Here is a 22,163-nt window from a genome sequence, read left to right on the forward strand (position 1 = left end):
AATTTTGGATCGAATTGGTTTATCCTTTGGGGAGTTATCGTGCGCTTCATCCACTATGTGCCTTAGCGGGGTTTTTCAAAATTTTTGGGCCAGGAGCTATGGACTTGCCCCTAAAAAAACTTTTACCGTCGTAATGAGGGCTTCGAATTCAAATTGTTAGAACAAAAGTCAAAACGATTCGAGAGGAGGTCATAATAGTCCATATTCGAACTTGATCTATTTTGGTAGAAATGTTACGATGTCCAAAGTATGGACTAATTTGGTTAGTCCCTACGAGAGTTATCGTGCGCACAAATTTTCCGAGGAGTGTGGCGGAAGGAGTGAACCTATATAACCCATCTTCGAACTTAAACTAAATTTGGGCAAAATAGTACGAAAACCAAATTTTGGACCGAATCTTTGATCCGCTTGAGAGTTATTGTGCCCTCCATCCAGCCAGACAGACGGACAGACATGGCTAAATCAACTCCAAATTGTCTGAAACGGATTTCGTGTAAACATACTTGGGCTAAAAACCATTATTTCGATGAAGCACATTGTGCCCACATGAAAGTGTAAATACCCTCGTTAGCATAAATGCAGAGGGTATAAAAAAGGGGCAAAAAGTAACAAGAATTGACTACTGAGTTTGTTAGCACAGACCCCCCTGCTGGCTTACAAACTCAATTTGGCGGTGGTCATTTGTTTAAATATTTGTAAAAATAAATTTCAAGTGTGTGTATTCTGTTTGTGATGGCACGTAGCTGGACATTGATCGCTTGACCGTTATTAGTGTTTGCAGATCTGCTTAGTGGACATCCGTCACATTATTGTTCTCCCAACATAAATTTGTCATACAGATGTTTGGTGCTGAAACTCTAGTGCCGGTCTTCTGTTGCATCGACGCCGGGTCGAAAACCACAGTCATGCATTGTCCGTCGGGTGTTTCTGGTGATGGTGGTGGTGTCATGCCACCATTCGACCCAAAGCTCCACGGCGGTATACAATTGCTGTAAGACCAGCATCGAATTTCCCAGTCTGTCCTTTTCAAATTTCTTAGTTAACTAACTTAGTAGCTTAGCTTCGGATTTTCGTACATACAAACATTGATTTTACTACCCAAATTTTACAAATTTCTTTGTTCTTTGTTTGCATATTATGAAAGTACTCACCATAAGCTTCCCGATCCGTAATAATTTTGATCTCACTTCTGTATATTTATGCAACGACATAAGATACAAAAAAGAGTATGTTTTACAATATAAAATATTTTTTTAATATACAGAACTAATACATTTTTTTTTATTTTTATACAAAAAAGTGCCAACTTTGACACTGCACCAACTAACAACATCTATCAGTATTTACAAAAAATAATTATTTTCGGTTGATTTGAAGTGTTTTTATATTATACCGCACAAAAACAAATTCAAAAAATAATAAATAGTATTGGTCAAAAATTTCCTGATTGAAACCATAGGGCGTTGTGTATGGGAGCAATTTTTACACACAATTACAAATGGGAACCCCATTACCTATCGCTGCTATAAAAGTAATTAATGCGACTTAATTCGTCTTATGAATGTTATAAATTTTTTAATCGATCTCTAACTAGATCCAAGGAAGGTAAGCAAGTGATTCTATGAACAACAACCATAAGCAAAAAAGAACCAATCCGCTTTGCCAACAGCCAAATACCTTCATCATATCGTCGGTGTCATGCTTAAGTGTTTCATACGCCATTTACCCGTTTTGAGATAATTGCATTTTAATGTTTGCGTCACAACTGCTTGGATCCGACTGAAGAAAATATTTATATGTTTGACTAAATTTATTAGTTATACTATAAAGAACATCTTTTCTAAAAGTTAGAGGAATATCTGTTGAAGTAAAATACTTATAGATTTTTTTTTAAATAGAATTTTTGTCGATTTGTTGTTCCATATCCAAACTTTGTATGAAGGAATGTCCCTAAATATTTGAACATTTCGGAGCCCATATTTCAGGATGTATAAACTTCACGAGGAAGAAAAAAATAGGATAATGTTGTAGTCATTATCAACACTGTTCGAGAAATTGTTTTAAACTGGTTTGCAAACATGTTGAACTTTTGCGGAGGAATTCGCCGACATGGATCGTCTTGGAACTGAGTCTAATTTTGGCAGTCATTTCTTTCGATAAAAGGCAAAACTTAAAAACACGTAAAAAATTATTTATAATAGATAATTTTGGAATGGAAGATTAGTTAAAGGTACAATAGTTATTTTTTATTAAAAAAAGAAATAAGATGTTATTAATCTCAACTTTGTTGTTATTTAAAATTTTTGAAAAAATATGTATGTAAATAAATATATGTTTTATTGCTTGTTGCTATGTTCTGTACAAAAATATATAAAATAATATATCTATAAATGACTAATAATGATTTTGTATGTTTTTCTTTCATTCCTAAATTTTTTTTATTAAATAATGACTTTGAACTTAAAAAAAAATTAATTGATTTTTTGCTGTTTAATATTTTAATTTGTTTGTGTTGTAATATTTTTAATGTAATCACATAATTGTTACCGCTACTCGCTCGCAAATTTATTATATGTGTATAATTTGTTGTGTGTTGTTGTTGCATCCTCTAAATTTAACTTATTCTATAAATCTAAAAAAATCTAAATTTAATATATAATTAATGGTAATATATAAGTATTTGTTTACTGATGGTTTTTTTGGTTTGTTTTTTTTTGTGTATATATGTATGTGTGTAGTTATAACTACTGTTTTTTTTGTTGTGTTTTGTAATTTACATGCTTGTGGTGGTGGTGGCATCATACCTAAATTACCACTTAAGTTTAATAATTATTTTCCATTGTTTTAATTAATATTAATAATAAATGGTTTTGTTGTTTGTATTTTAAATTTAAATCGTTGTCGTTGTTTTGTTTAAGTTCGAAATGTTTTCAAATAGTTGTGTTTTTGTTTTGTTCTTTTTAAGCTGTAAATATTTGTAATAATTGCTTTCATTTCATAATTTTATTTTTTTATTTTTGTTGCTTTTTGTTTCTTATGTCGCAAAGAAAAAAAATTTCATTAAATAAATTTTCCATTTTTAATTGACAATTTATAATATAAATTTAATTTGTAATTTTTGAAAATATTCACATTTGTTAATTGCCAAAAGTTGCGAGACGTTTCACTTAAGAAAAAGTAGAATTGCTTTTAGTTGCGTTTTTCTTATTAACAGGGTTAACAGTAAATGTGTAACAGTTGTTTTCTTTGATTTGGAATTTGTATAAAAGTATTTATTTTAAATTCTATTAACGTAATTACATTTGATTTGTCCTCAGAATTAGAAAATTGGGATGTCCAGTTTTTATAATAGACATTCTTAGAAATTTACGGAAAATATTTAATCAAGAGAAAACACCGTTACATCATTATTGTTAATGTAACATAAATTAATCAACTTTTAAAATTTTAATTTCGAAAATTATAGTAAATTTTTTGTTTCACTTAATTTTAGTTTCTAATTAAAAGTAGCCTACTTTTGTTTTTTATCTTTTGTGAATATGGTATTTTAAATATAAATTATTTATTATTTTGTTTATTTATTCATTTTATACAATACGTATTGTCCTTTTGATATGTTCTTTTTTATATATTATTATATCATAAATTTTCCGTTAATAGTTTCCTTTGTTTTTTTTGTATTATTTCAATTTTATTAAAAATCTGGCTTTTGTATTTGAAAAAAGTTGTAGTTTTTTGATTAAGGATTGTTGTTGTAGATTTTTTAAGGAGCATTGGTTTTGTTGTTCTAATTGAAAGTTGACTATAAGTTAAAGAAAAAATTTTGTATTTCTAGTTAAATTGTTGCTGTTATTGATACTCGTAATAAGAAATCTGAGTTTGGAAATTGATTTTTAGATATTCTCTCGGTTTCGAGTATTTATTTTGGGATTTAGATTTAAAGTAATACGCCACTGTTTGTTTTAAGAGTCTTTGGAATGTTAATTCTTCATTTGCAATGGTTTTAGATTGTAGAGGGTGGAGAATATTGAAATGTTGTTTTACAAATTGATTTTGTTGTAATTGTAATTTTAGTTTTCAATTCTCTCTACTCTATATGGACGTTATAATTTTCTATGTGTTTCTTAATTTGTTTAAACAAAATTCTTCATAATAACGGTTATTGGTATCAATCGTTCAAATATTGTTTAAATTGCATTTTGTCTATTTTTTTTTTGTTTTTCTTGTTTTTATTGGACCCTATTTTAAGTTGAAATGATGCTAAGTGTATATGGCTGTAAGCTGTCAATTTCCATTCCTAAATCTTGATGGCATTCTAATTTGTGCTTCTTTTCCAACTTCTTCTATTGTTTTTCGTTTTTGGGGGAATTTATTTTTATTTTTGTTTTATTTTTAAATTCAATTCTATTTTAATTTGAGCTAGTTGCTGTAGTTGAGAAATGTATTTAAATAAAATGAGATGTTTTTCGGTTATTTAATTTGGTCTATTAATTTTTAAGAGAATGATGATTTTCAATACTCGTATTCAAAATTTGGTTTAATGTGAATGTCAGCTGTGAATATTGCCTTATTGGAATAACGTCACCATAAATGCCCGAAGACGTAAGCCACAAAATCAAAACTTTACACGAGAAGCAAAAAAACATTATAAAATGAAAAACTGGTTTATAGCCCAGCAAAATTTGAAGGAAGGGGTTCCATGCAATGACGTGATTTCATGGCATCTTTTGCATTGGTTCAAACGAAGTCGTGAAAGATCCGATCTTTTCATTAGCATCTGAACCAATGCAAAGGAAGTCGTGAAAGATCCGATCTTTTCATCAGCATTTGAACCCATGCAAAGGAAGTCGTGAAAGATCCGATGTGTTTATCAGCATTTGAACCCATTCCATCTATCCAATAGAGATGAATTTTGTGTTTTTATACACATTTTTCCAAATATATAAGATTAATTATTTACAATAGGCTTGATGTTTGCGTAGACTCAAAATCACAACCAACGTCGTCGTAATGATAATGTCATTGCAAAGGATTGGTGAAAATTACATGCCAAAGCATTGGTGAAAATTACATGTCAAAGCATTGGTGTAAACGTAGAAGTTTGAAATTTTACCAGAGCATGTATATTAGCTTTATTAATGATGTTCATGCCTTGGATATATGAGTTAGAGAATGAAATATATTTATCAGTGAAACATTTTGGTCGAAGGTTATGAATGGTCGAAGGTTATGAAGGTTAGGAATGTTATGACACAAAGACGATTTATCTTTAATCTTGTCTGGACCCACGCTGCAATCGAAACAAGGATAAACAAAACAAAAATATATTTTACAAGCGATAAAAGGGAGCTGCCCTGAACATTGCATAAATTTCTTGTGAGCCAACCTGAGGCGGAATGTTTAAGTACAACTGTCACACTGGTCATTGGCCCATGTTGTCCTCGTTAACCTGAGATTATGATCCGAGACCTGGTGGTTTCAAGGCCTGCGTTAATTATATTTTTCGGAGCAATCAAAAACACTACTCTGGATTTTCTGATCCAGTTTCGAATTACAACCCTTCTTTCCACGTTTCACACGCTGAAGAGGGTGACTCAATATATGTAATTGCTTCATGCTCAGGTATCTGTGCTGAAGGATTTCATATGGATTTAATTTAGATGGAAGAAGGCATTGACGCCACGTATGTACCCAGGAAGAAATGACGGAGGGACTCCATTTTTTTAATATTTCGCCGCAAAATTTCAATTGGCTAGCAAATGCCAGGGAGATATATAATTGCTATGGCCTCTATTTAACAAAATCACCATAAAGAGATAATCTAAATCAACACTATAAACGAATGAGTGGGATATGGTTTTGTTAGTTCATTTCACGGAATAGTTCATTTGAACTTGTTTGTTCATAGCTGACACAACTCCAATTAAAACCCTTTCCCCTTAGAATATTTGAAGAAAGTCTAACAACACCCGGATAAGGCTGTAAAAGTACCATAAGATGACGTTTTTCAGCTTCGAAGTGTTCTGAAAAATGTCGTTCAAAAAATTTTAAGTACGGCTCTCATTGACAACTAATCGATTTTGTCGCGTTTTCGTGGTCGTTTTGTGCATTTACCTTGTTTTTGTTCAAAAAAAAGACTATCTTTTGTTTTTTGTATATTCGTTACAGAACATACAAAAACACAAAACACAGTTTTTTCCTAGCAAAAAGGGGTAAATGTCAAAAATGACTATGAAAACGCGACAAGATCGATTATTTGTCAATGAGAGCAGTACCTAAAATTATCTGAGCGACATTTTTGAAGAACATTTCGAAGCTGAAAAACGTCATCTTGTGGTACTTTTATAGCGGCTCTTAAAATAAAGGACGAAAAGGACATTGAAGGAAGCGAGTTAGAAGGTCGAAGTGTTCTACGACGATAATCCTCATTCGATTTCACTGCAGACATGCCATCTCAAAAATAAGCTAAAACAACAGTGAACAAAGATATATCGCTATTTCCTGATGCCTTACAGGTTACAGAAAAACTTCATCACGCCATAACGCGGAAGTTCGACTCACGGCGGATCTGTCCTTTGGTATTCTTAATATACTCACCAAAGGCTTTCATCTCCAAAAAGAATTATCTCTGCCCCAAATTTGTGTTCACAGTGTAATATGGAACCAGCTCCCAACTGTGTTTTTCTCATCACTGTGGATATAACTTCAGGCCGGTATACCGCGGGGCATGTTGCGTAGCAGTGTGGACGCATGCAGACTATGTAAAACTATTTAATTGAGCCTTTGCTTTAAATATTCGCCATATCAGTAGACCGAGTCTTGTATCCTGTTGTTTATTTAATTCATTATTTTTATTCAAGTTTCATGTAATTCTCCATTTCAAGAAAGCTATCTATCCGAAATTTTCTTTAAGCTCCATCACTGGAAGTGGTTCCACATAGAGTAAGTTTCCGCTCTTGTTAGTCTTAAAGTATATCTATTTTATGACATCAAACATTTTGCTGTGTAGTTCTAGGTTCACTTACTCATTTCAGTGAATAGTTCAATTGAATGCATTTGTGTGCTAACTAAACAACACTATTGGTATAATTTTTATAAAGCCTTAAAACAAATATTGAAGTTTTAAATATGTTTCTGAAGTTCTGAAAATACATCTGGCATCGAACATTTTGCTGCGTAACTGACAAAAGTTCAGTTGTTCTTTTCAGTGAATACATCAATTGAATGAATTCGTTTGATAACGACACAAAACAATATTTAGGATTTACATCATTAAACCAAATTTTGAATTTTATTTGAATTCATCTACTTTGTAATTGTGAAGATCTGATTTTTGCAAATTTTGGAAACTTTTTGTAAAATTAAAACAAAAAAATCTGGAATTTAGTTGCCGAATTGGATTAAATATGTTGTTTGAATATTGGCGGTAAATAATTATTTTTAAGAGTTATTTTCTTCTCCTCTTTGTTTTTGCTATTTCTATAAATGTATTTTAAAATATATATTTTATATATATGCATGTATATAATATATAATTATAAATGTTTCATTTCAATTGTTTTTTTGTTGTTCATTAAAGTTTCATGTTATATTTTTTATAGTAATAATTATTATATAATTTCAATATTTTTTTTTATTTTTTGTATAAATAGAATTTCTACTTATGTTCCATAATATTCGTTGCATGGGATTTTTACTTTAAGTTGTTTTTGTTGTTTTGTGTTTGCTTTTGCTTAGGGTTTTGGTTTTAATCTAAACCTTATTTAAAAAACGTAACTAAATCTATGTTCCTAATATAATGTAAAAATAAAAAATGTTTGCCTTGCATTTTATGTTTTTTTTTATTTATAAATATATAATTTATAAAAAATGTGTTTATGTATATATTGTTTTCTGTTTTTGTAGGCCTAACGCCTGAATTTATTTTTAATAATTATTTTTAACAATCTATTTTTAGTTTATTTTATTTTCAATATCTACAGTAAAATGTTGGAGATTCTAAAACTAGCTGGACACTTTAAGGGTCCTTTGCAGCAATGCTTAAATAAAAATTTAATGAATATTATAAAAATAGTCGATGTTTGGCTAAAAGTTTTGCTCGCAAGTTCAATTGCAATGCATGTCCAGTTCTCTAGTTTAGGCATTTATCTAAGAAAAGCTTTATGGTTTAAATGTAACCCTTTTTTTGATCAAAATCAAAATCGCTTCCGAAAAAAAATGCATAAATCAATGGAAACACATGTATGTATCAATTAAATATACAAAAAGAAATACTTGTTAGATTTAATTTAAAATTTAATTAATCAAATTATATTGGGGTTTTAGTCCACGCCACAAATTATTGACATTCTTATCGGTCGCACCACATACATCACCTTAATTCAGTATTTATTTAATTTAGAAATACATATGTGAGCAAAACCTTTAACCAATTACATCCTGTTGCTATTTTAAGATTAAAAAATATCAAACAAATAAATATCTTAAAAGTTATGACTAGAAATTGCTCATTTTTAAGTTTCTCTTATAACATTTTCTTCATGCTCTTAATTGAGTATTGTTTGCTGTTTTTTTGTGTAAATCTAAAACTACAGAGTTTTTAATTGAAATTGTTGTAGGGTTTTCATTCTGTTTATATGGCAGAGATATAAACCAGATTTTTGTTTTTGTTTCACTCCAAATGTAAGCCACAAACTTCATTGACTTACCACCACTAAAGTCCCATGACACAGTCACGAACGCTTCCACTACAATTCTAAGCTACAATAATATCTTCGTCGTTTTCATCACTTGAATACATCGATTCAACTGCCATGCCGCTTAAACACTGATCATCATCCAATTTATTTCCATCGTCTCCGGATTGCTGGTCACCACTGTTTGATGATTCTTTGATGCAGGCCGATTCCAGATGTTTATTTAGATATGATTTTAAGGCAAATGATTTATGACATCGTTTACACTCGAAATTCTTATCCACCGAATGGGTCATCATGTGGGCTCTCAAATTGGAACGATCGGCAAAAGCCTTGCCGCAGTGAACACAGGCATACGGCTTTTCGCCGGTGTGAGAACGCAAATGACCCTGCAGTAACCAAGGGCGTGAAAAGAGCTTGCCACAAATTTCACAACTGTGCGAGAGTTTGTGCGTCAACAAATGCATGGCCAGGGCGGGCATAGAAACATACGCCTTGCCACACGTGTTACACTTCTTGGCCGATTGTGAGTCCAGAGATCGGTGTGTCTGCTTGTGACGTGACAGATTGCTGGAAGTGGCATATTGCTTGCCACATTCCGAACATTTATAACAGCCACGTTTAGACTTTTTCGATGATTCTGATTTGGCCGGTTGCTGGTCGGTACCCTTTTTCTTACAGGCCTTGGTGCGACCATCGATAATGTTGAGACTTATTTTCAAATCGGATTTACCGTTTTCGGGCATAAATTCGGAACGCCACACACCGTGCATTGTTCCCGGATGGGGTGGTTGTGAATGGCCGGATTCCGAGGAGGAAGACATATCGATATCAATATCCGATGAATGATCGGAATTGGGCGGTGTTAGTGGAGAACAGTTATTGCCTCCCACACCCACACTGTGTGGGCCATGGGGATCATATGAACTGCTGATGTAACGTATCTTTGAATTTGCCATGGCTGTTGCATTTTGGTCGGTATCAATGAAGACGTTCAGATTATCGGGTTGTATAACAGCGGCACATTGCATTTGTTTGTTTATATTGGAAGAACTGGATATCTCCTGCATGTTTTGTTCTAATTTGACATTAGCAACATTTGTAATGGTGACCACACATGGTGGCGTCAGGGGCGGTAAACTTTGTGAAAGTGACAGTAAATCATGAGCAGCCTCAGTTTCTTCAATACTGCGTTCGCGATACAAATGTGACCCCTGTTGATTACTACTGGAATTTTCAATTTTTATAACAGTTTTATGATTGGCCCCATTACGCTGTTGACTTGTCGCCGAGGAAGATGAGAGGGAGGCAGAGGAGGAGGAGCTAAGGCCACCAGCTGGTGGTGCATAAAATATCACTTTACTACCATCCTCGGCTGCATTGCGTCCACCGTATTTTTGAACTATTTTATTGGCTGCCATAATTTGTTGTTGTTTATGGGCATCTGAAAGGAAGAGAAGAAATGAGGGGGAATTTTATTAGTTCAGGGTTGTAAAAAGAGGGGATCTGTAAATAAATATAGAGAAGAAGTATATCGTCACCTGAAATGCCCAAAGACGTAACCTTCAACGTAACCCTTTGTGGGTTACGTCTTCGGGCATTTCAGAATACGATATATAAGTTCATCTGAATAGAACCAACCAATTTTGCCTACAAATACCGTTATATCAAACGATAAGAGAGGAATTGTAAATTATATTTTTGTGGACATGTAGAGTATATTGTAGCCGATATTTTCAATACCTAACCTGTTTCACATATGCCTTATAACTAGACATCGGATTTTGCATATTTGCATATTTTTTAATATTAAAGATACGAAGATTCTGATTGGACCAAAATTCATTTCAAAGAAATCTAAATTAAATGGCAGGGTCATATTTCGTATTTATTTTGCATATTTGCATATTTTGCATATGCACAAAATATGCAAAAAATATGCAAAATATGCAAAATATGCAAAAAATATGCAAAATATGCAAAAAATATGCAAAATATGCAAAAAATATGCAGAATATGCAAAAAATATGCAAAATATGCAAACAGATTTTGGCCGAAAATCGTCATAAAAGTCGTAAAATTGTCATTTAAAGTTGGAAAAACCATCAAAAAATACATAACAGTGTCAAAACTAAGACTGTTGACTGTATAACGTCGATTTTTTCAGCAGATTATTATGTTATTGAGACCGTTAACGACAGTGTGGTGTAGGGTATAAAAATTTGGTATCGTAATACCATTTTTTTATTATTAAACTCTGTAAAAATATAAAATTTGATAAAATATCAAACGTTTTATGTAAAATTCAATATTTTCTTTTTTGTAGCATCTTAATTTAATTTGTAGCATTGGGCTGGTTTTAACTCAAAGGACCAAATCCATCTCGGATTTTTTAGCCGGGGAGCCGCCTATATCTTTTAGTTTTGTTAGATTTTAAGATTGCCAAAGTTTGAGCACATTTCGAATATGTTAAATTGTGGTACTGGGGCCTCGAAGTTATGAAAATCTATTTTTTTTTGCTATTTGGCGACTTCGACGGCCCATATATGTGGAACGGTTAAAGCTACTTGCCCGTATTATGCATTTAATTAAAAGCTATTCTGTTCTTAACATTTCTTGCTGAACAACAAAGTACGTAAGTGTTACTGAATTCGAGATAATAAACCCAATGTCCCGAAAAAGGCCTTAGGGCAAAAATGGAGTCTATTAAAAAAACAACTTTTTTCTTCCTATATTATCAAATTTTTGCGAATGAAAACGAATATATTTTACTTTATTTGAAAATGCTTCCTATTAGGGCGAAGATCTATTTGAATTCATTTCTCGTTGGAGTCGATCTTAATGACCGATGATGTTTTTCAAGTGAAAAAGGAAAGCCATGTTTCGCCTTTTATAGAGACTCATCAGACATATCGGCCGTGGAATGGCATCGCTATCCATCAAACATTTCCTTTTTCAAATGTACATTCATTGTATGGCTTCAATGACAAATGCTTACATTTAGTTCATACATATTTTAATTTACTTATGCCTGTAATTTCAACGCTTGGGTAAACGGGTAGGTAGCTACCTATTAGTTATCTTTACCTACGCGTTTGGTAATTTCTACATGCCATTTACCGAGGCGTCTAAATTTTGAAATCATGTGGTAATATTGGTGATTTTCATTCATGATTTCGCAAAATCATTGCCACATAGAAGTGTTTTACAACTTTTAACACATTGGCAACGATTAACCAGGTATAATCCATGGTGTAAGTAACACGGCCGGTTTTGACTCGGTAACGTTACCTATGCGTTGAAATTATAAAATGTTGCTTACACGGGAGATATCTGTGAACTTATAGATAGCTACGTGTTGAAATTACGGGCATTAAGGGACTGACATAATGTGGTTTTGGAGCCATCTGGGTACAGATGACAACTTGGTGATGAACTCGACTCCTTGCTATGTCGCTCACAATTTTCAAGTTATTTACCATCCTTTACCCCTCCTGGTTGTTGATGTTCTGTGGTCAAGTTGCATTATCTTTTTCAGAGTTAAAGTTTAATCTCTTGAACAACAATATGGTCTCACTTGTAATTATGCCACATATGATTTATCATTTTGTTATTTCCTTTATCTGATTTTTGTTTGTGAATGCCTTTCTTATTAAGTAAATCTTCAATGCGGTTTAGGTCTTGTTTTGGACCTAAAAATATTTCTGAATATCGTTTTCACTATTTTTTGTATTAAACTCAATCTATTGTCTCTATTTCTTTTTAACCTATTGATAATGTTTACCCAATATATCCTATATTATATCTATATAAACATTATCTTGTTCATTGTTTGTAAAATCAATAACCCAAACTCTCACTTATAATATAACACCCAGTTGTTGTCGTGTGGGATACCAAATAAATAAATGAAATAGAAAAAACATTCTGGGGGCGTCCAGTCTCGAACGATTTAAACGCAAGGTGCTTCTACGGCCTCTTGTTCTTGGGAAGTGGGTTGGGCAGTAGTTTTAAAACACTCTCGCCTACTTCGTACTTCGATTTGTCAATCGCAGACTATTCTTATAGAAATCGCTTGAATATGTTTGGTTTTTGTCCGGATGTGCTTCCAAACTTGCAGTCAAAAATCCCTCTCAACAATTTTCTAACAAGTTTGTACGGTGGTACAGAAGCTCTCGACCTAATATCTGCTCGAGCTGTTGAGACCCCATTTTTCTAGGCATTTGTACACTGCTAGTTCTTGTTTCTCCCATGAGCTACTGTCAGTTTCAGGAACACCTAGGAGTTGTTCTTTACCCCCATGTGATACCAGAGCAGCAACCCGTTTTTTCTTCCCTGTTTTGAGAATATTTGGTAATAGTTTTCCATGCCAGTGCTCACAAATAGCCTCGTTCCTTGATGCTGTTGCGTTTATATTTCACGGTTTATTCACCGCTGTTCGCGGATAAAGCTTCTAGAGATCTTATATTTGTAGGGATCCTCTACGATAGCTTCTGCTGTAGCCATAATGATACTAGTAACGTTCCTATACACCTTACAGGGGTCCAGCAAATTTCTTCAGAAATATTCGATCCAAACTTCCAAAAGAGCAACTGCCGAAAATCCTAGAAAAAGGTCTGGCATAATTCTTGTTGTTCAAAAGATTAAACATTAACTCCGAATTTCCAGGAGGCGCAAAGGATGGTAAGCAACTTGAAAGTTGCGAACTTCATAGCAGAGCGTTCTTCAAGTAGTCAGCTGTACCCAGAAAGCTCCAAAACCACATGATGTCTGACTCGCGAATAAATTTAATTTAGAATAAAATGTAAAAGACATTTCTTTTCATTCCAAAAATTTATAAAAATGAAGAACATGTTTTTTAATAGTCTCCATTTTCTCACAAAGGCGTACCTAGTCACGTTTTTCGGGACATTGGATTTATTATCTCGAATTCTGTAATACCTATTTAGTATTAGATTTAATATATATACTTATATTTTGTTGTTCAGCAAGAAATGTAAGAATAGAATGGCTTTTAATTTAATGCTTAATATGGACAAAAAGCTTTAACCATTCCAGAAAAATGGGTCGCCGAAATCGCTAAATAGCCAAAAAATCGAGATTTGCATAATGTCGAGGCCCCAGTGGCAGATGTTAACATATTCCAATTGTGCTCAAACTTTGACAGTCTAAAACTCTGACCGAACTAAAAACTTTATGCGGTTGCCGCCTTAAAAAACCCGACATCGATTTGTTCCCTTTGCACAATAACCAGCCCAACGCTACAAATTATAACAAAGAAAATATTTAATTTTCATAGAACGTTTGATATTTTATCAAATTTTATATTTTTGCATAGTTTAATAATAAAAAATTGTATTACAATACAATTCTTTTATACCCTACACCACACTGTCGTAAGAGGTCTCGATAACACAACAATCTGCTAAAAAATCGACGTTAAACGCCCAACTATCTTAATTTAGAACACTTTGAAGATTTTTGACGATTTTTCTAACATTGATTGACAATTTTACAACTTTTATGACGATTTTCGGCCAAAAACTTTTTGCATATTTTGCATATTTTTTGCATATTCTGCATATTTTTTGCATATTTTGCATATTTTTTGCATATTTTGCATATTTTTTTTTGCATATTTTGCATATTTTGCATATTTTTTTTGCATATTTTGCATATTTTTTGGCATATTTTTCGCATATTTTTTGCATATATTTTGCATATTTTTTGCATATTTTTTGCATGTTTTTGATATGACCCCAAATATCGAAAAGTTGACCCTTAAAACGCCTAGATCCAAAATTTGAGTCCAATCAGATGAGAAATAAAAAACATGCAAAAATCCGATGTCTACTTATAACTGTACTTTTTACTCGCTTTATGAAAAAATTTCAAAATATTGGCAAGTTTTAATGGATCACCAGAAGTTTTTGCTAGAGACCCTGTAAGCCATCAGGAATTAGCGTTATAACTTTGTTCACTGTTGATTTAGGTTATTTTTGAGATGACATGTCTGCAGTCAAATCGATTGAGGATTATTTTCGTAGAGCACTTCGACCTTCTAACTCGCTTCCTTCAATGTCCTTGTCGTCCTTTATTTTAAGAGCCGCTATAAAAGTACCACGAGATGACGTTTTTCAGCTTCAAACGTTCTGCAAAAATGTCGCTCAGAAAATTTTATGTACTGCTCTCATTGACAACTAATCGATTTTGTCTCGTTTTCATAGTCATTTTTGAAATTTACCCCTGTTTGCTAAAAAAACTATGTTTTGTGTTTTTGTATGTTCTCTAACGAATATACAAAAAAACAAAATATAGTCTTTTTCTGAACAAAAACAGGGTAAATGCACAAAACGACCATGAAAACGCGACAAAATCGATTAGTTGTCAGTGAGAACTGAACCTAAAATTTTCTGAGCGACATTTCTGCAGAACATTTCGAAGCTGAAAAACGACATCTTGTAAATAAAATACGAAAAGGACATTGAAGGACGCGAGTTAGAGGGCCGAAGTGCTCTTCGAAAATAATCCTCATTCGATTTGACTGCAGACATGTCATCTCAAAAATAACCTAAATCAACAGTGAACAAAGATATAAAGCTAATTCTTGATGGGTTACAGGGTCTCTAGCAAAAACTTCATCACGCCATAACGCGGAAGTTCGACTCACGGCAGATCTGTCCTTCGGGGTTTTTAATATACTCACCAAGGTATTTCATCTCCAAACGGAATTATCTCTGCCCCAATATTTGTGTTCACAGTGTTATAAGTAGTTTCTTGTAAAAGTATCCACTTCTGACAAAGGATTTGTGCACATTCTTATGGTGGTTCTATCCTGGTGAACCATTAAAACTTGGCAATATTTTGACATTTTTTCATAAAGTGAGTAAAAAGTACCGTTATTACGCATATGTGAAACAGGTTAGGTATTGAAAATATCGGCTACTATATACTCTACATGTCCAAAAAAATATAATTTACAATTCCTCTCCTATCGTTAGATATAACGGTATTTGTAGGCAATAGGTTCTATTCAGATGAACCGGAGTGTATGTTTACTCAGTGTAGAGTCTACTCAGTGTAGAGTCCTTTATCTCATCTAGCTCGTTAGTCCGGTGCGGGAAAGAACGCACTGATATGTTTCATATTGCTGTTAATTTCCATAAATCTATCACTTGAGAGATTAGGTATGTATTATTTCATGAGAGCCCCATCGCGATGCATCGGAACATAGGTAAGAGTCGGAAATCTTTTTTTTAAGAACAGAAACGACTGTCAACCACTGGTTCTGACCAGCCACAAACATCCCTTTTCTATTTAAGAATCCAACATTGACTTAATCCTTTTCATTGTGTTCTGTAATATTTCATGAATTTTTAGTGCTCATATATTTGCTAATTTCCATACGTTTTATTCACATCTATGATGTATTCGACATTTACAACATTTTGTAAAAAATATAAATATAAACAAAAGTTGTCTCAAAACAATGAGGTGATTATGACCTTCAATGAAATTAATTACAGTTATGAAACCACTGTTAACTTTCGAACTTGTATTTACTTAAACCCAATGCTAAGAAGTTAATTGAAATATAAGTATAAATAATTATAATCACATTTGTTTAATTACAACCAATTTTTATAAATCACTTTAGGTTTCCAATGTTATTCATTTTATTTTATGATATTGCACAATAAACAAACATTAATTTTGTCAGCTTTAACAAGGATTTGATTGATAATCATATATCATATTAATTTTTTTTGTAACAGAAACTAAATATTAATGAATTTTTGACAAACACACGTCGGTTTAATTACAACAAACTTCGTTTGCTCATATGTGTGTATAAAGTTGTTTAGGGTTGTTTTTGATAATAGCAATATTTGAAGGTTAGTCTGGATAATTTTTTAAGCGATGTGGCCATAAGACGTATGTAAATAAACTACAAGTTTTTAATAGTTCTTCTATTAATGATATGTTTGTCATAAAATGTCTCAAATATAAAATCTTTCAAAATATATTTTCAAAAAGTAATTTTAAGTGACGAAATCTTCCTATAGATTTGTCGGCCCCATGTTTTCATTCTTATTTTTTTATTGAAAACCAACCACAATGGACAAAAAAAAATTATTGAGATGTACTTACTGCCTTTTGTACACATTTTCCCTTTTGGCGAAAATCTCCCATACCATTCACGTCACACTCATATATTTTTATTATACTGGTATTAGTGATATTGCATTTATCCTGAAGGGACTCTCAACTACACATTCACTACAGAAGACACTTGGGTCATTATCTTTAATAAATTTCGTGTACAAATAGCCTTGCGAAACAGAAAAAACAACCTACAAAAACAAACACTTTACTAGAGAGCGTAAATTCGTTAACATCGCTTAATAGTTATACGTGTAAGGAGGAAAGGATACCTCCTCTTTCCGCAATGTAATTTGTATGAGGGAGAGGTAAGAAATAAACGAAACGATAACGAAATTTGCTGATGATTATTTTGCAAATAATAACGGAAATCCTAATATTCCATAGTACCGGACCAGACTGGCTGTCATACTCGTACTGGCAGCACTATTGCCAGACAAATAGTCTTAATTTAATACATACAATATGAGGGTATAAACATGGCAAAGAAAGGTAACCTCTCGAAGGGTGACTACATTCAGTACTCATACACATACCGCTGTTGAAATAGAAAATTCGATTTCATGTAAACAGTTATAGGCTATAATACTTAATAAGACGGTAAATATCCTCATAAATCTCATTGAATATAATAAGCAGCTAGAGAATACAATCAAACCAAAGAACAAGCCAACCAACCAACCAACAGCAGCAACAAATAAAACAAGCAATACAAAACTATACTCCTTCGGGGTAGTGCATGTACATATGTATATACATACACATGTATATGTACATATACTTTTGTCCTTTACCGCACACTACTTTTATAGTCGCTGGGGAGCCACCAAGATTATATCTAAAGTAAAAAAGTAAGTTATAAAGGGAATTTCAAATATTATCATAAAAAATATTTCCACTCAATTGTCAGTTAATTATGAGGTTGAAATTTGAAACACACGCATGGACAATATACATATCAGGAAAAATGTCTAAAATTGTCTTTTCCATTTCAAAAAAATCAAAAAAAATTTTTGATACTACATTAATGATTTTTGGTACATAGATTAAGAAAAAAATCAGCATTCCAAATCTGTTTTCGTTACTAACTTTGATCGTTGCGCGCAAAAGATATGACCGGTTTAATTATGATAATTAGAAAAAATTCTAAAAAAATCGCAGCTTAATATATTTAGCTGTTATATCCTATTATCGTTAACTGAATTCGTAACCTTTGCGATGATGCAAAAAATAATCGCAAAGTCTCAATGGATTCGCGAAAATTCAAATTTGTTAAATAATTTCACGTATTTACAAACATATTTTTGAAACAATAGCGCTCATACTTACGGAAAATATATAAAAAAAATTATAACAGCATCCAGACATTTTGAGGAATAAAATGAAACCTATGTTGTGAAGGTTGGAGCTATAGTATTCATGTTATTTGCAAAAATATGAAGAAAATATTACGAAAAAATTAAAATCATATTATTCTAATTTTATTTTTTTATGGTTTTATAGGAAAAGTTGGAGAAAAAATGTTCGAGTTCTTCGGCATTTTCGTCAAAATTACACGCAATAATGATGATATTCCGTTGTAACAAATTTTTCGCTTATAGTATTCCTATTGGCGAATATTTTTAGAACCTTATATTAAATCACAAGGAATTCCAATTGTGGCATAACGTTAAAATAATGTTATATTGAATATTACAACATTTGAGACGCATATAAACCGCGTAATTATGAAAATGACATGATGCGCATCCGATTTTCCAACACAGCGAATCAATCCCTCTTATTTGATGTACAGTTTGTCAAATTCTATTTGGCGGCCACGATGTAGCATCTGCTGCATATTAGGCTGCAAAATACTGTAAAATGGTCATAATTTCCGCGAAGTTCATTTACATTTTATGCGTATCCGATTTCAATAATCACCATTAAAAAATACATCATTCTATGCCGTTTCAATGCGATCCATCAAGAACTGTGGATGTAGCATCGCACTCAATTTTTAGAAAAAATCTATAATATCTCTGGATTTACGAGAGTTTTTAAATATCTGTTTTCGCGCAGTTTAAACACGCGTATCGATCTATTTATTTAAGTAGAACTGACACATCCAAAACGCGTTTTGATATGCGATATTTTCAAAATAATTTTTTGCAAATTTTCGAAATTTGAGGGGTATCATATCCGCCGATCTAGTGGGATTTTTACGCGTCGTGGCTTGTTAGAATCAGAACGTAAAAAAACTAAATTTACGCGGGTTTCCACGGAAATCGAATGATGTTTGTAAATTTTAAACTAAAAAAATAGGTTTTCGAGAAAAAATTACGCACAAAAATTTCGTGTTTGGGCGCAGATTACTGTGATCCTGTGAGGGCTACACTCTCATGTTATACATTAAAAAATGCGAAATCGCGAGTACTACAATCAAGCAATAAGCTTTTAGGGAAATCAAGCTGCGCGTCCCGATTAGAGCAAAAATTCAAAAAAAACCCAATTTTTCAGGTTTCAAAATGTCAGCATCCGTTTGAGGTAGATACAGTGGATATATTAAAAAATCATATATTAGACACTTCAACTCTGAAGTGTACTCTTTAACTTCTCCCTTGAGCATTAAGCTCTACATTGTGCTGTAAAACCACTAATTGGAAAATAACATAATGAAACTCGTTTGCTTCAACGATTTTTTCCGATTTTCTTACATTAGTACGACCACAGCTTCCGCTCAAATTATAATTTTAAGAAACCCCTCGGGGAATAGGGCTAAAACAGTTCATTTTACCGAAATGCGGTCAAAAGTTACGGTATAGTAAAACTGATCGCGAGTTACAATACCCCATACCTCAGTTTCAACATAAGTTAATTTTCTACAAAAAGCTTGATATGTTTGTATGTGCTATTGGTATTTTAAAACAGGTGCTCGGAACATAAATTTGGTCAAAACTTTAAAACATATATGGTATGTACATACATATATTTCAACATCTTGAGACTAAATTTGGTATTGGTTGATCTGACAGAGCTGTAAATCTGGAACATGGTATTAGGATTGATATTGGTTTTGGAAATACATAGAATATGTGTACGAAAAGTTCTAAATGGTAAGAAAATTTGGTAGTGAAGGGACATAGCTGGAATTATGAAATTTTGTATTTTTGAGAAATGTACATTAGATCAACATATGAGTAATATCTCACATATCCTGTTGTAGCTTTATGACTTTAGCTTATAAATAACTTGAATTTATATACACTATATTACTATATTTTGGAGTAGGAACTCTTATTATGAATATTGGCCTTAAGGCTTACTTTACAAAATGTTTCAATAAATAAATAAAACAAGTATCAGTCGGCCTTGCCGACGGAGATATATCCTCAGCCCGTTCAAGAGATACCGTGCCTAGCATTTTAGTGAAGTTTTTTTTTTAAATATTGGGGGGAAGTACTGGAAGTTGTGGACCGGTATTGACTATCTCCGAATTGAAACTAAGTTTGGAGTAAATATGACGAAGGCCAAAATTTGGACCAAATCGGTTGATCAGTTCGTGCTCTCCAGCCACTACATATGATGCCATAGGGGTTTTTTTACACCTTTCGGGGTGTTTTCTCAAGAAGTATGGATTTGCCCCTGAAAAAACTTTTACAGTCGTATTGGAGGCAGCGAATGCAAGTTGCTTCAACAAAAGCGAAGTGATTCGAGAGCAGGTCTTAAAGTGAACTTATGCAAAGTTTTGTGTGGATAGATATAGTCCAAATTCGAACCTGATCTAAATCTGGTAGATATATTAGGACGTGTAAAGTATGTACCAAATCGGTCACTCTCTTCAAGAGTTATCGTGCGCACAATGTTTCCGAACATTTTTGAACTTTTGTGGGGGAGATACCTGAAGGAGGGGACCGATATGGCTTATCTTCGAACTTAAACTAAGTTTGGACAAAAGATTACAAAGGCCAATTTTTGGACCGAATCGGAAGATCCGTTCGAGACTTATACTGCGCTCCAACCACTAACCACGGTGTTATAAGTTTTTTTGCACCTTTCAGGCTATTTTCTCAGGAAGTATGGACTTGTCCCTGATGAAACTTGCACCGTCGTATGGAGGGAGGTGATTACTAGTTGTGACAATAAAAATCAAAGCGATTCGAGAGCAGCTCCTAAACTGATCTTTTCCGAAATTTTGTGTGGGAGGAAATATAAGTCTGGTAGAAATTTTACGATGTGCAAGGTATGGATCAAATCGGTTACTGCCTTCAAGAGTTATCGTGCGGACAAATTTTCACGAACATTTTCGAACTATTGTGGGGGAGGTACAGAAAGGAGTGGACCGATATAACCCATCATCGAACTTAAACTAAGTTTGGACACAATATTACGAAAGCCAAAATTTGGACCGAATCGTTTGATCCATTCGAAGGTTAGCGTGCGCTCCAGCCAAGACAGACAGAAAGACGGACGGACATGGCAAAATCAACTCCAAATTGTCTGAAACGGATTTCGTCCAAACATACTTGGGGTCTAAAACCATTATTTCGATGAGGCACATTTTGCCCGTATGAAAGTGTATATACCATCGATAGCATAAATGCTGAGGGCATAATAAAAATAAGGAGGTGATTTTAGAAATGTGTTCAGTAAATGGTACTAAATTTGAAAATATGGTGTGTAGATTTAAAAAAGGAAGTTGTTTTTGCAAATATTTCTAAGCGCGTATAAAAGTTGAAAGTACATAATTTGCTTATATTGATTATTTTGTGAATGTTTAGAGCTATAGTTTTGAAATTTGATATTAGGGATTTGGTGGTTTTGGAAATCCACACTATAAGTGTACTAAAGTGGTATGTTTGAGTTGATATAAGAAATGGGTTTGGTAAATCCGCTCTATAAATAGTACTATATTTTTTTTTTATTTCGTGTCCCATATAAAAGGAAGTGCGACCTTACCAAAAAAATTATTAAAATATCGTTTTTATCAGGACCACAAACGCTACCTTATATAAAAAAATTCAACATAATCCGAGAAGTGGTCTTATACAGCATTTAAACGTAAATTGTGGAACTTTTGAAGGGAAAGCTAACGGACGAATTCAGGTACACAATTTGAGAGTCATCGTGCTCAGTAGCTTTTTGGTGATTACCCTCTTTTCGACTTATGTAGACTTTTCGCTAACCAAGTAGCGGACATTTGCTAGTTTATTTACAACCGAGCACTTCACTAAAAATGAAATAAATAATAAAAAGTACCTTTTTTCTGTTGACCTTACCCCAATATGTATTCCAATGGAAATACTATAGTATGTATGCAGGCAG

At 32.9% G+C, this 22,163-nt stretch overlaps 1 protein-coding gene across 2 annotated transcripts in view; it reads right to left on the minus strand.

Annotated features, from left to right (window-relative positions):
- LOC141401446 (uncharacterized) overlaps positions 1 to 22,163 on the minus strand; it is an 80,844-nt gene that overhangs the window by 21,276 nt on the left and 37,405 nt on the right. The window contains exon 2 of one of the 2 annotated variants that reach the window (XM_073981704.1): positions 8,709 to 10,140. In XM_073981704.1, the coding sequence (XP_073837805.1) occupies positions 8,756 to 10,140 (1,385 nt within the window). In that variant the 3' untranslated portion in view covers positions 8,709 to 8,755. Of the gene's footprint in view, positions 1 to 7,889; positions 10,141 to 22,163 lie in introns of those variants that run through there. The other variant, XM_073981703.1, reaches the window with a different exon arrangement.

This window comes from Musca autumnalis, unplaced genomic scaffold (genome assembly GCF_047663935.1).
Source record: "Musca autumnalis isolate F117 unplaced genomic scaffold, ASM4766393v1 scaffold_4, whole genome shotgun sequence".
NCBI classification, from domain to species: Eukaryota; Metazoa; Arthropoda; class Insecta; order Diptera; family Muscidae; genus Musca; species Musca autumnalis.